At 37.7% G+C, this 13,402-nt stretch overlaps 1 protein-coding gene across 3 annotated transcripts; it reads right to left on the minus strand.

The window, feature by feature from the left end:
- Nucleotides 1-9,972: 9,972 nt before the first annotated feature.
- LOC122055556 (TOM1-like protein 1) lies at nucleotides 9,973-13,178 on the minus strand. 3 transcript variants are annotated; one of them, XM_042617045.1, is made up of 5 exons: nucleotides 13,022-13,172; nucleotides 12,241-12,302; nucleotides 11,630-12,163; nucleotides 11,196-11,453; nucleotides 9,973-10,577 (listed from the first exon to the last, which is right to left on the minus strand). In XM_042617045.1, exons 2-5 carry the CDS (start codon nucleotides 12,244-12,246, stop codon nucleotides 10,161-10,163), a joined length of 1,215 nt encoding a protein of 404 aa, XP_042472979.1. In that variant the 5' UTR covers nucleotides 12,247-12,302; nucleotides 13,022-13,172; the 3' UTR covers nucleotides 9,973-10,160. The 3 variants fall into 3 exon arrangements, with proteins under 3 accessions (XP_042472979.1, XP_042472987.1, XP_042472995.1); XM_042617053.1 differs by lacking the exon at nucleotides 12,241-12,302 and having other exon boundaries at nucleotides 11,630-12,191; nucleotides 13,022-13,178; XM_042617061.1 differs by lacking the exon at nucleotides 12,241-12,302 and having other exon boundaries at nucleotides 13,022-13,177.
- Between the last annotated feature and the right edge of the window lie 224 nt (nucleotides 13,179-13,402).

A 13,402-nucleotide genomic window follows, 5' to 3' on the forward strand; every position in this document is an offset into this window, starting at 1 on the left:
TCTCCTCCTCCAGGTCAGTGGCGACGAAGGTCATGGCTTCCGATCGGACCGGGTGGATCTGGACCTCTTCCTTTTCTTCATATACTAAAGTAGGAGGTTTTTTTGTGATAGTATTTACCTCTAGCCGTGGAGTCTTCTGAGCGACTTTGGCTTCAGTCTTGACCATCTCCACATAGCAACGCCAAGTGGCTAGTTGGTTGCCTTTGACCTCGCCCACCTGGTCATCCACTGGGAACTTTATTTCCTAGCAGTAAGTTGACACTACCGCCCAAAACTCGTTGAGAGCCAGTCGGCCCAAAATGACGTTGTAGGCCGATGTCGCATCTACTACTATGAAGTTAGTGGTTCGAGTCCTTCTTAATGGCTCTTCTCCCAGAGAGATGGCCAACCTTGCTTAGCCGATTGACAAAACTGTGTTGCCTATGAATCCATAAAGCGGGGTCGCCATGGGCAACAACTCACTTCGATCAATCTGCAGCTGATTGAATGCCTTCTTGAAAATGATGCTCACCAAACTCCCCGTGTCAAGGAAAGTCCGGTGAATGGTGTAGTTGGCGATCATTGCTCGGATGATCAAAGCATCATTATGAGGGATCTCTACCCCCTCCAGATCGCTGGGGCTGAAGTTGATCTAAGGCTCATCGGCCTTCTCCTTGCTGCACCCCACAACATAGATTTCCAACCGCCGAGCGTATGACTTCCTAGCTCAGTTGGAGTCGTCGTTGATCGGTCCACCGGCTATCATGTCTATCTCCCCTCGGGAAGCATTATTCCTATTTTCTTCTTCCTGAGCGGATGGTCTATCTCGCTCTGCTGGGGCCAGGGACGGATCGATGTCTTCCCTTTGCTGATGTTGGTGATGGTGATGGCGTTCGAGCATCCTTCTGTCTTCCCGACGCTCAGCAGATCTGGGTCGTCGTAGCCGATCGGGCGAACGTGATCAGCGACGATATCCTCTTGGAGCCGGTCAGCTAACAACCGGTGTCAGTCCTCTACAGTCCCGCATGTTGTGCGTCGCTGACTAGTGGAAGGAACAAAACATAGGTGTTCATACCTTATCCTTCGATGCCTTAGTCCATCCGGATGCCACGTACCATACGACATGTGCCCTGGTCTCCTAGTGCGGTCGTGCTCCTTCAGCCCTCGGCCCCTTGGGCGACATATGGCTGCTCGCCGGTCGACGCTCGGTTGGTGCTGTATTCTTGGTCGGTGCCTCCTTTCTTCTGGCCGCTTGTACTTCTTCCACATTGATGTATTTGAGCATGTGGTCGAAATCCCGAGGCGGCTTCTGGATGAGTGATCGGAAGAAATCTCCCTCGGCGAGCCCCTGGGTGAAGGCATTCATCATGGTCTTGGACGAGACCGAGGGGATGTCCATGACCACTTGATTGAAGTGCTAAATGTATGCTCGGAGTGCTTCCTTGGGCGCTTGCTTTAGGGCGAAGAGGCTGACGCTCATCTTCTAGTAGCATCGACTATTGGCGAAGTGGTGCTGGAACGTGGCTCGGAAGTCTTTGAAGCTTTGTATCGAGTCATCTGGCAGTCTTCTGAACTAACGCGGTGCCGATCCGGAGAGAGTCATGAGAAAGACTCTGTACTTCACTCCGTCCATGTACTGGTGCAACGTAGCTTCATTGTTGAACCGATCCAGATGATCATCTGGGTCAATCGACCTGTTGTACTTCCCAATCTTCAACGGGGTGTAGTGTCAGGGAAGAGGGTCTTATAGGATCTCCTCTGAGAACTGTTTGTTGATCCGCTTGAGAGACGCAGTGTTTCGGGGTACTTTACCTTTCCACACATCCCGAACGGGCGCATCGTCTGAAGATGATTCCCGCTCTTGATGCGCTTGGACTATCTCCAAAGGGGTTTGGGACAGAGCTCGATGGAAGGGGATCAGTGCGGGCGACGCTTCCCCCTAGGTGTCGATCGGCCTTCGATTCTGCCCCCATACAGCAAGTTGCTCCGCTCAGTCTTCTTGCCCAGCTCGCTTATCGACCGCCGAAGTTGCAAGCTGCGGTGCTAGCCGATCGGCTAACGTCTGTTGTTGTTATTGCTCTATCATTTTTGCTGCTCGTGCTTGCACGAGCATCTCCAGCTCCTCCTGAGTGAGTGCCACGGTGGTTAGTCGTCTGACATCTTCCATCTTCTCGGCTTGAATTCAGGTGATCCCACAGATTGCGCCAAATATGATCCCGTCCAAAAGTTGAAGAGATGGATGCTGGGGACGTGGCGCTCCTGCTGACCTTTTGTGGACTTCGCACCTGTCTGCAACACAAGCAGTGTTGGTGCTGAGCCAGGGAAGGGGTCCCCGGCGATGACCCTCCGACGCTCAAGTCAGTCTCCGGCGAAGCAAGAACTGTAACACAACAGTAGAAGTTGTGTGTAAAGCATACCTCCGGCGATGCTTGGACCCCTTCATATAGAGCTCCAGAAGTGTGCGTGCACGCTTCCCAAGACAAGCACGCATCTCAAAGTTTCTCTTGAAAAGACGTGTCAGTAAAGTGTCTCTGACATAGTACCTTAACGAGCCGAACATATATCTGAAGTGATAGTGGAAGTTTCTGTCGTATGATCTTCTATCTGACCATGCCTCCTGTCAGTGGCACTAACTCCCAAAAGGATGCCCAAAGATATCCTGCTGTGCCTGTTGCTTGGCCGAGCAGAATGACCACCCGACTAGAATTCTACTATCCCTGCGCTATTTGCTGTCACGTCGAGCGGGATAGTTGCTCGGTTGAAACTCCACTGTCGCGCCGAGCGGGATAGCCGCTCGACTAAAAGTCCACTATCCAAGTGTCGTCCATTGTCGGGCCGAGTGGGATAGCTGCTCGGCACGTAGTTCATTGTCAGCGTGCTCGTTTGATGTCGAGTTTGTTGCTAGGCCGAGCAGAGGAGCCACTCGGCTCGACTTCTGCACGTCCCTTGAGCGTTGGTTTGATTATTCCTTGTGTCGAAGACGATGGGTTGGTGCTTGAGCCCTTGTCGGAGTATGCCTCGCTCGACCGGCCAATACCATCCACCCGTTGACTGTCTTGACTTTGATCTCCTTTGACCTCTATCGTGGCAATAGGATGAGGCCCCTCATCATCACCGCATCATATAAAATAGAATTTTTGTTGTGGATTAGAAGTGAGCTTTTGAAATTACCAATAACCAATTCTGTTAACATTAATTTTATTATTATTATTATTATTATTATTATTAATCTAGATTTTTCTTCTCATCAAACCAATTAATTTAGAGATAATCGGTCGAACCCTATGGAAATATTATATTAGCTATTAAAGTAAATCTGAAAGTACAAACATCTCATCGTCAAACAACTAACATTTTATATTTATCATCCCACCAGAGGAAATTAATCTATAGTTCTATATCCATTGTTATTATGCTTTAGCATTTATTTATTGAAAAGGTGATTTGATTATACATCTCCTTCCCTTGAGAAGGTTAAATATGTCATTAATTGGAGTCATAGAAAAAGGTGAAATCGTTAACGTTCTTCCATGATGATCGTAGACTTTTCAGAAGATAAATTACGAGGAACATTTGTCTTAGAACAACTGTCATTTATATCATGGTTAAATATGTCATTAATGATCCCAAATTTAGAGTTTTGATTTTTAAAGATATAATGTATTTTGGTACTTAATTAACATTTAATTAAAACTTAATTGTGTGCTAAAATAGAGTTAGAAGTTAATATATTAATATTTATTATAACTATATGCGGAGGAGGGTTGCGTTAGGTTATTAGTCAACATTAAAATTATGATAAATATTCAATGAATGGATCCATTAAACTATTATACTAATGTTATGTTTTTCTTCGGAAGGAACGTGTTATAGGATCTGACTATAACGTCTCGGCAAGGACCGCTATATCTCTAAAACTCGGGTATAATGCTAAATATGTAAGCGTTTGCATTATAGGGTCTGACTATAACGTATCATCAAGGACCGCTACATCTCCATGAGAACTTGAGTGCAGTGTTAAATAGGCAAGAATTCTCACATCATAGATTAGATAATAACAAATATGATAGGAAAACTAATAATCTAAAATTTGGAATATGGAACATAAGAACTCTCAATAGTAAATCAATGGAGGTAGTAGATACGATAATTAGGAGAACTATTAGTATTTTATGTGTACAAGAGACAAAATGGGTAAGCGAGAAGGTAAAGATGATAGAGAACTCGGGTTTAAATTATGGTACACTGGAAGAATAAAGTAAGAAATGGAGTGGGTATTATTATAAATAGTTCGTTAAAGGATAAAATTATAGGAGTAATTAGAAAAGGGGATAGAATTATAGCCCTTAAGATAATAGCGACGAAAGAAATTATGAACATAATTAGCGTATATGCACTGCACGTAGGATTTGAAGCTACCAAATCAAGGTTTTGGGATGACTTAGATGAAATATTACAAAATATTCCACCAAATAAAATGATTTTAATAGGAGGTTATGTAAATGGGCATGTCAGAGTGAAAATGAGAAATATAAGAGAGTACATGAGAGTTATGGGTTTGAAACGAGAAATGAGGAAGGAAAAACTATATTAGATTTTATGATAGCATATGAGCTTATATTAGCTAATACATTTTTTAAGAAAAGAACAGAGCACTTAGTCATATTCAAAAGTGAGAAAAATAAATCATAAATTGACTTTTTTATGCTTAGGAAAAATAATAGAAAGATTTGTAAAGATTGCAAAGTCATCTCTGAAGAAAGCTTTGTTGGTTGATCCTAGGAAGATCGTATCGGTTCCACTGTACAAAAAATTTGTACAAGTGTCGAACCTTTCCTAATAACCTATTGTGTTCTTTAGAAATTAAATTCAAAATCGCAAACGGAACTTAACATTATTGATTCTAAATTTAACTTATCTGTTCTTAGTGGTTTAGACTTGGATCGCAAACGATACTTAACATTATAGATCCAAATCCACCTAGGTTACAAATTTAATTAAATATTTATTTCGGAAATCGACTCCCAGGCAAATATGGCGAGGCACTTGGCCTTCTTGGGTATGAGAACATCCACCGCTGCCTCGACAAAGCCTCTTAACGAAATTCAATATTTAATTTCCTTATATAACCTTAGGTTTAACCAAAAAGAACAATCGAATCACAAGATCGACAAATAAAATAAAAGAAACATAACTTCGAATTACAAATCCGAAAATCTAGAATCTCTAGCCTCTTGTGTTTGGTATTTTAAAATCCATACAAAGAAAAACTAGTATGATGCGGAAAAGAATTACTAGTTATACCATTCTTTGTAAGAAACAGCCTCTTGATCTTCTATCGTATTCCTCTTCTTATCTCGGACGTTGTGTGGATAACGATCTACCGAGACGAGAACCACCCAAGCCCTTCTTCTTCCTTCATCCAAGTTTCGGCCAAGCAACTTTCTCCAAGAAAAACAAGTCTCGGCCACCAACCAAGCTCCAAGGAAAACTAGGAAACAAAATCCTCCTTTCTCTTCTTCTTCTCCAAGCTAGATCCGGCCACCAAAACAAGCTCCTATAGATTGATGAGGTTTGGCCACAAAGGAGGAAGAAACGGAGGAGAAGATGCCAGGGCCGCCCACCACCAAGGAGGAAAAGAGTGAGGAAAAATAGAAGAGAGTTATCTCTCATGAAGGCACCCCTACGCTCTCTTTTATAATCTTTGGTTATGGCAAATAAGGAAATTTAATTATAATTAAAATTCTCTTTATTTTCCTTGTCATTGGTTAATAAAGAAAATTTAATAAAAATTCCTTTTAACCCCTTCTATGGTCGACCCATATTCATGCTCCAAATAAGGCAAGTTTTAAACACAAAATTAAAACTTCCTTATTTGTTTCTGGAAATTTTAAAATAAAAATTTCTCTACTAATTTTTCCCTTCATGGTTGGTTATAAAAGGAAAATTTTATAAATTAAAATCTCTATTAAAACATGTGGATGATTTACAAAAATGAAAGTTTTCTTTAAAATTAAAATCTCCTTTCAATCTACAAATAAGGAAAGATATCAAATCTTTTTTTAATCTTTTGTAGAAACTATAAAAGGAAAAATTTAATTTTAAAACTCTCTTTTAAAATCATGAGGATGGTTTCATAAAAGGAAAGTTTTATCAAAAATTAAAATCTTCCTTTTAACTACAAATAAGGAAAGATATCAAACCTTTCACTTAATCTTTTGTAGAATGCTATAAAAGGAAAGATTTAAACTTTAAACTCTCTTTTAAAACCATGGTTCCACATAAAAAAAGATTTTAAAAAATAAAATCCTTTTATTTTATATGTGGTCGGCCACACTAAGCTTGGGCTCCAAGCTAGGGCCGACCACCAAAACTTGGCTCATCCTTTTGTCTTGGTCGACCCAAGCTTGAGCTCCAAGCTTGCTTGGCCGACCACCTTAGGATGAGTATAAAGGTGGGTATAGGTGGATATAATACTTTATAAACAAGAGGCTATGATAGGGACCGAGAGGAGGAATTGGTTTTGGTCTCCCGATGAAATTAAGCTTCCCATGTTCACCCCGAACACCTAACTTAATTTCATCAATAATAATTCATACCACTAAAGAATTATTATTGAACTACCGCACCAATCCCAAATTACATTTTGGGCTTCTTCTTATTATGAGTGTGTTAATCTCCCTGTGTTTAAGATGTTGGATGTCCACTAATTAATTGAGTTACTGACAACTCACTTTAATTAATATCTTAGTCCAAGAGTAGTATCACTTAACCTTATTGTCGTATCGGATTAAGTCCACCTGTAGGGTTTAACATGACAATCCTTATAAGTTCCTCTTGGGGACATTATCAACCTAGATTTCTAGGACACAGTTTCTTTCTATAACCAACAACACACACTATAAGTAATATCATTTCCCAACTTATCGGGCATATTGATTTATCGAGTTAAATATCACCATTTGATAAGTCAAAGAAATAAATACTAATTATATGTGCTTGTTATTATATTAGGATTAAGAGCACACACTTCCATAATAACTAAGGTCTTGTTCTTTTATTAAGTCAGTATAAAAAGAACTTACTTTAAATGATCCTGCTCAATATACTCAGAGTGTACTAGTGTAATTTTATAGTTAAGATAAACTAATACCAAATTACACTACGACTATTCCAATGGTTTGTTCCTATCCATCTTAGTCGTGAGCTACTGTTTATAATTTATAAAGAACCGATAACATGATCTTCTGTGTGTGACACCACACACCATGTTATCTACAATATAAATTAATTGAACAACTATACTTAGCATATAAATGTAGACATTTTTGACCAATGTGATTCTTTATTTCAAAATAAATGTTTACAGAAGCTAGACTTTTAGTATACATTCCAAAAAGCTTAACTACCCAACATAGGTTAGTAGTGTTAGATATACGCCTCAAGCATAGTATCAATAGAAATAAAATATATACGACTTTTAGAATTAAGTGGTGGAAGTTAAAAAATGGGAAGCAAAATATATTTAAAGAGAAGGTAGAAGTACAAACATTCGGTGGAATATACGATGACTCTAATACAACATGGGATAAGATGGTATCAAAGTTAAAGATAGTAGTTAAGAGTGTACTCAGTGAGTCAAAAGGACATGCACCACTAAGTAAGAAATCTTAGTGGTAGAAGAGGAACTACAAGAGAAAGTAAAGGAAAAAATGAATAATTTATAAAGAATTATATATTTGTAAGAACGAGAAAAATTAAAAAAATATATATAATAGCCAAGAAAGAAGTTAAGAAAGTAGTGAGTAAAGCAAATAATGACACTTTTGAACGATTATATCAAAAATTGGATACAAAAGAAGGGGAAAGAAATATTTATAAAATAACTAAAGTGAGAGAAAGGAAAACAAGAAATTTTATCTAAATAAAATATATTAAAGATAAATATAATAAGATATTAGTAAACAATGGAGAAATAAAAGAGCGGTGGAAAAATTATTTTCATCAACTTTTTAATGAAGGTTTAGGTGACCAACTTAACTTAGGTAATTTAAGTAGGTCAAATGAGCATAGAAATTTTAATTTTTATTATAGAATTCAAACTTCAGAAGTAGAACAAACTTTAAATGAGATGCACAATGGAAAATCCATTAGACCAGATGATATTTCGATAGAGGTATGAAAGTGTTTAGGGAAACGAGCTATTGAATGACTTATAAAATTATTTAACATGATATTGAAAATGAAAAAATACCTGATCAATGGAGGATAAATACTCTAGTTCCCTTATATAAGAACAAGGGAAATGTACACAATTGTGTAAACTATAGGGGTATTAAACTAATGAGTCATACCATGAAATTTTGAAAAAAAAAATAATAGAAAAAAGATTTAGGAAGGAGACCACAGTGATCGAAAATCAATTTGAGTTCATGCTTGGAAGATCGACAATAGAAGTTATACATCTTCTTAGACAATTAATTGAAAAATATTGAGAGCAAAAACAATATCTATACATGATATTCATTAATTTAGAAAAAGCTTATGATAAAGTCCTAAAAGAAATTATATGGAGAATTATAGAAAATAGAGGTGTTAGCGTAACATATATTGAACTAATTAAGGATATGTACGAGGATGTAACAATCAGAGTAAAGACTTCATGCGGAGTAATTAAAACATTTCCAATAAAGATAGGGTTACATCAAAAATCAACTCTAAGTCCCTATCTTTTTACACTAATTATGGACGAACTCATTGCGCACATTTAAGACACAGTACCATAGTGCTTGTTGTTTGCAGATGATATTATTTTGGTAGATGAAACACGTGAAAGAGTAAATGCTAAACTAGAATCTTAGCGGGAAACACTAGAAGGAAAGGTTTTAAGCTTAGTAGATTAAAGACAGAATATATAGAATTTAAGTTTAACAATATTAGAAGTAATGAGACAATTGTTAATATAGGAGAGGACAAGTTGCCCGGAACCGAAAGATTTAAATATTTATGATCATTTTTATAAAATGATAGAGGGATTGAGAGAGATGTCTTACATAGAATACAAGCAGGATGGTTGAAATGGAAAAAAATGTCGAGTGTTTTATGTGACTGTAAAATACCTCTAAAACTTAAAGGTAAGTTCTATAAAACCACAATTAGACTTGTTATGTTATATGGAGCTGAATATTGGGCTATGACTCGAGCACATGAGCAGAAAATGAGAGTTGCAGAGATGAGAATGTTAAGGTGGATGTGTGGACATACGAGGATGAATAAAATAAGAAATGAGAGTATTACAAAGAGTCGGAGTTGCATCTATTGAGGAAAAATTTTGAGACACTTTTAAAATGGTACACATATATACTTAGATGACCAATAAATGCTCCAATTAGGCGATATGAAACTATGACAAACACACATATCAAACGAAGAAGAGGAAGACTAAAAAAGACTTTGTTAGCAACAATAAAATAAGATAAAATTTATTTAAATATAGACGATGATATAGTAAGAAATAGAACTCAATGACGTAAAAAGATTCTTATAGCAGATCTCACCTAATGGGATAAAACTTAGTTATTATTGTATAATTATTTGTGGAATTAACGGTTTATTTCTTTTTATTACTTAACTTTTTAAAATTTATTTTCTTATGTTTCTCCAATATCTTGTATTAATGTTTTCAAATATAAATCATTGTTGAACATTGAATATCAAAATACTTAATATTAATATTTATATATGGATTAATTAGTTGATCCATTCTACAATTTTTTTAATTTATACAAAATTATTTATTTGTAATCTAAACAATCTTATCTCACAAAAATATTATTAATTAATAAATGTTACATCCTAAATTTCATTTTAAATTATATCACAATAAATTTAACTCTCAATTAATTTCTCCCCTAATTCCATAAATATTATGTCTCCTTGAGCTTTTTAATAGCATCTAACATTTGCTTGACATGTCTTTGTTAATAGTAAAAATGATATAAACGAGCAGATTTATCTTTTCAGGTCCAACAGCTATAACAACCGAATGGAAATCAGAACAGCTATACCACAGTACTTAGTTTCTTACAGTGATATACCACCGAAGTCTGAATATGAGAAATGAAGAAACACAAAACACCACCACAAATTCCAGGCTTTACCTATAAACAATAGGAAGATACTTAGAAGGTGATCAGATCATCCTTTTGTTGCTGATGCTTCCTTTTTGAATCTTGATCCTCAGATGTGCTGCCTCCCTTGGTGCCAAAAATCATCTCATCAAGGTCGTTCAGGATGTCATCGTCGCCGCTAGACTTGGTCCTCGAACCAGCAGGTTTTCTGACGAGAACATCTTCTCTACTGACCCGAGGAGAATCTTCAGGTTCCACAGCAACTGGTATCATTGCAGGTTCAGGTTCAGACTGTACCAACGGAGGCTTCTTCAGCTCTTCATACTTGGAGAGGACCTTCTGAAGCTCATCGTTCACATTCAAGGCCTCAAATAGAACTACTTCATTGTCAGCTGCAGTCTCAATGATTCTCTGGACAGTGTATTGGCTTTGTTGGCATTGTAGGAAGAGGGTCTTTGTCAAATCATCCTGCCCATAAGAAAATATTAGTGGAAAAAACACTAGATTTGAGCGACTCTTATGCGTAAATTGTACAAAGATTCCTTCTAAGAGTCACACGATCAAAGAAGGGGGGCCTTGATGCTAATAGTGAACAAAATTAGAATGTAAGAGGCCTTCATGCTATCAGTGGACAAACCTAGACTGTAGGGGGCCTTACTGTGCGAATCGTGTGAACCGGCTGATTTAATCGCAGTTGTTTGTACGGCTATTAAGGGAAAGTGAAGAGCCAGGATTGAATCAGCCCCAAATTGTGAAGCTAAAGGGGCTTTCGTGTGATTTCATGAGAAGGTCTCTCCAATATGCAACCCAGTGAACTGAGACTTCCAGATGTTCATAACATGAAACCTATTTTGAATATAAAACTATGTTTCAAATTGAAATCACGTGAGACTGTAAAAAAAAACATACTTAACTACCGGTGACGAAACAGTCTATACACTACCTAGAGATAAAAATGACTAGTAGATGAAGAACAATATACAAAAGCAAGATTGAATCAGATAAACACTACCTACACATTCTTTTATACAAAAGATAAAAGAAAGCATGTGTAAGGAAATATACACATACAAACAAATAAATCACCTGAAGAGCTTCTTGATGAGGCAAGGAGGAGAGAACTGTTGACAGAAGTTCAAGACTGTTGCGAGCAACATCAAATGTTTCCTTTATCTGTTCAGCTGTAAAACTAAATGTGGGTACACCATCATAAGTATGTTGAGATAAACTATCATACGCTTCATTCTCCGCTTCAGTCTCCGTAACTGAACGTGGTGGTGTAAAAATTGGAGCTAAACTTTCACTATCTCGTCCTGGAAAACGAATGCCTCTAGATTTCAAGCTCTATGAAAAAAAAAGGAATCAGAAAATGCTTTGGAGCACCCAAAGTGCAATACAGAAAACTATAAATGTTGTGTTACAAATGGAAGGTCCAGAACTAGTAGAAAGTATCATATTTGTATTGCTTATGTTGTTATCTAACAAAATAACCAGAAGTATTTGTTAAAACGTGCTAATACCTTATAGGTTTCCTCATATACTGGTAAATATCGGAGCTCATCACCAGACTCTCCCCATGCTTCAATCATGATAAGAGCCTTATTCCTGTTATTTACAACAGTCTGAGGATCATCAATAAGTTTGACCATCTCATCAAGGATTCGTTCTGCGGCAACCTCAGAGAAAGCCTTCTCACAGTTTTTTACACAGGTCTCAAGAAGAACTAAAGCAAGATATTGGACCCTAGGATCCTTCAACATGATCCGTTTCTTTATGCCGCGGATAAAATCAATACTGTTGAACTTTTCACTATTAATCATGTCACATATCTCAAGGTTAGAAGACCAGTCAGGACCCTCTAGATTCTCTGATGTCGCTTCCTCCACAATCTTCTCAGCTTGGTTCTGACCTTGAAATATTTCCTTCATCTTGAAACTCATGGAGCTCATGCTGTCTTTCATTTTCCTGCTCACCTCAGCACCCCCAATTTTTAGACGCTCACCAAAGGCACTGACTTTATCCATCAAATTGTCACTCATTTTCGTTGCTCCAAGCTAAACTTAAAAAGTAAGTGATTGAAACCTAGGATTAGAATGGAGGCAACAAAAAACTTGAGGTCAGACATCCTTACCTCCATGCAACGATAAAGAGATATTAATAATTAACTGACACCAGTAAATTTCACCTACTAATCTGCAAAAGCAATTAATAGTTACCCTAATTAACTAGTTATTTTTGTATACCTATCGTTTGATACAAAAAAACTGGCAATATGCATTCAGTATATGGAGTAAAAAAGGGAGAAAGGACAAAAAGAAAACTAATCACGTCGAAAGTGCAAATATGCGCTATCCCATAACCTAAACAAGGAAAATAATATGGATCAATTTCAAATGCAACAAATTTTACAGGTCGGCACTATGGTTTGCTGGTTTTCTTTTATAGAAGGGATTAAAGAGCCTAAATAGAAGGGACTGAAGGGCCAAAAGAATAAACAGGAAAAAAAACAAGTACAACGAGGATAACAAAATTTACCACTTGAGACGCCTACGGAACATTATCTAGGGTTTGTGAGGCATTAAGATGCTGATTTGGGGGAAAAATTTAATCTTTCCCCACAATAAACAGGAAAACAAGATTCTTTTAACTGCGGCCCATTGTTAGGATGAAAACAAAATATAGATTCAAAACGAACAGTAACCCACAGATTCAAGATCGAAGCCGGAAAATCGCACGCGATGCAGTGAGGTCGATTATCTATAACTAAAAGTCAATAAACATCAGTCCTTTAGAACCCACAGCAAGGAACGACCTGACTGTCAATAGAAGCTTAGGTAGTTCAAACGATCGGAATGCTTTCTCGCCCAAAATTGAAGTAACAAACCAGATCTGTAAAAAAAAACAGAAATTACCCGGAGATCAAGCGGCAACGCGAAATGACAAAGGAGTTGGGAGCGAGCAGAAGACGGCAGACTTCGGTTCCCTCGTCCTTCTCTACTGCCGCTGCTTCTCTTTCCTTAAGCCGTGGAGATGTAGACTTGGTCGCAAATTCCTCTTCCTAAACGTTCACCAACTAATTCTCAACCCTTACACATGTACCATTTACTTCATTGTGAAGTTAGGCGGGGCCTCTTATTTCTGCGAGTGAAAGATCGGGTATGTTGTTGAGCGCAAATCGACATATTTTAACGTAAGAGGTGGTTAAGAAGTGGAAGATTCGGGCTGTTGAATTTGGGCCTAAATGGGCCAACCCAAATAATGTCCGGTAACGAAGGCATCTCCACCTGCTTCTT

The sequence above is a fragment of the Zingiber officinale genome, chromosome 1B (genome assembly GCF_018446385.1).
Source record: "Zingiber officinale cultivar Zhangliang chromosome 1B, Zo_v1.1, whole genome shotgun sequence".
In the NCBI taxonomy this organism is placed as follows: domain Eukaryota; kingdom Viridiplantae; phylum Streptophyta; class Magnoliopsida; order Zingiberales; family Zingiberaceae; genus Zingiber; species Zingiber officinale.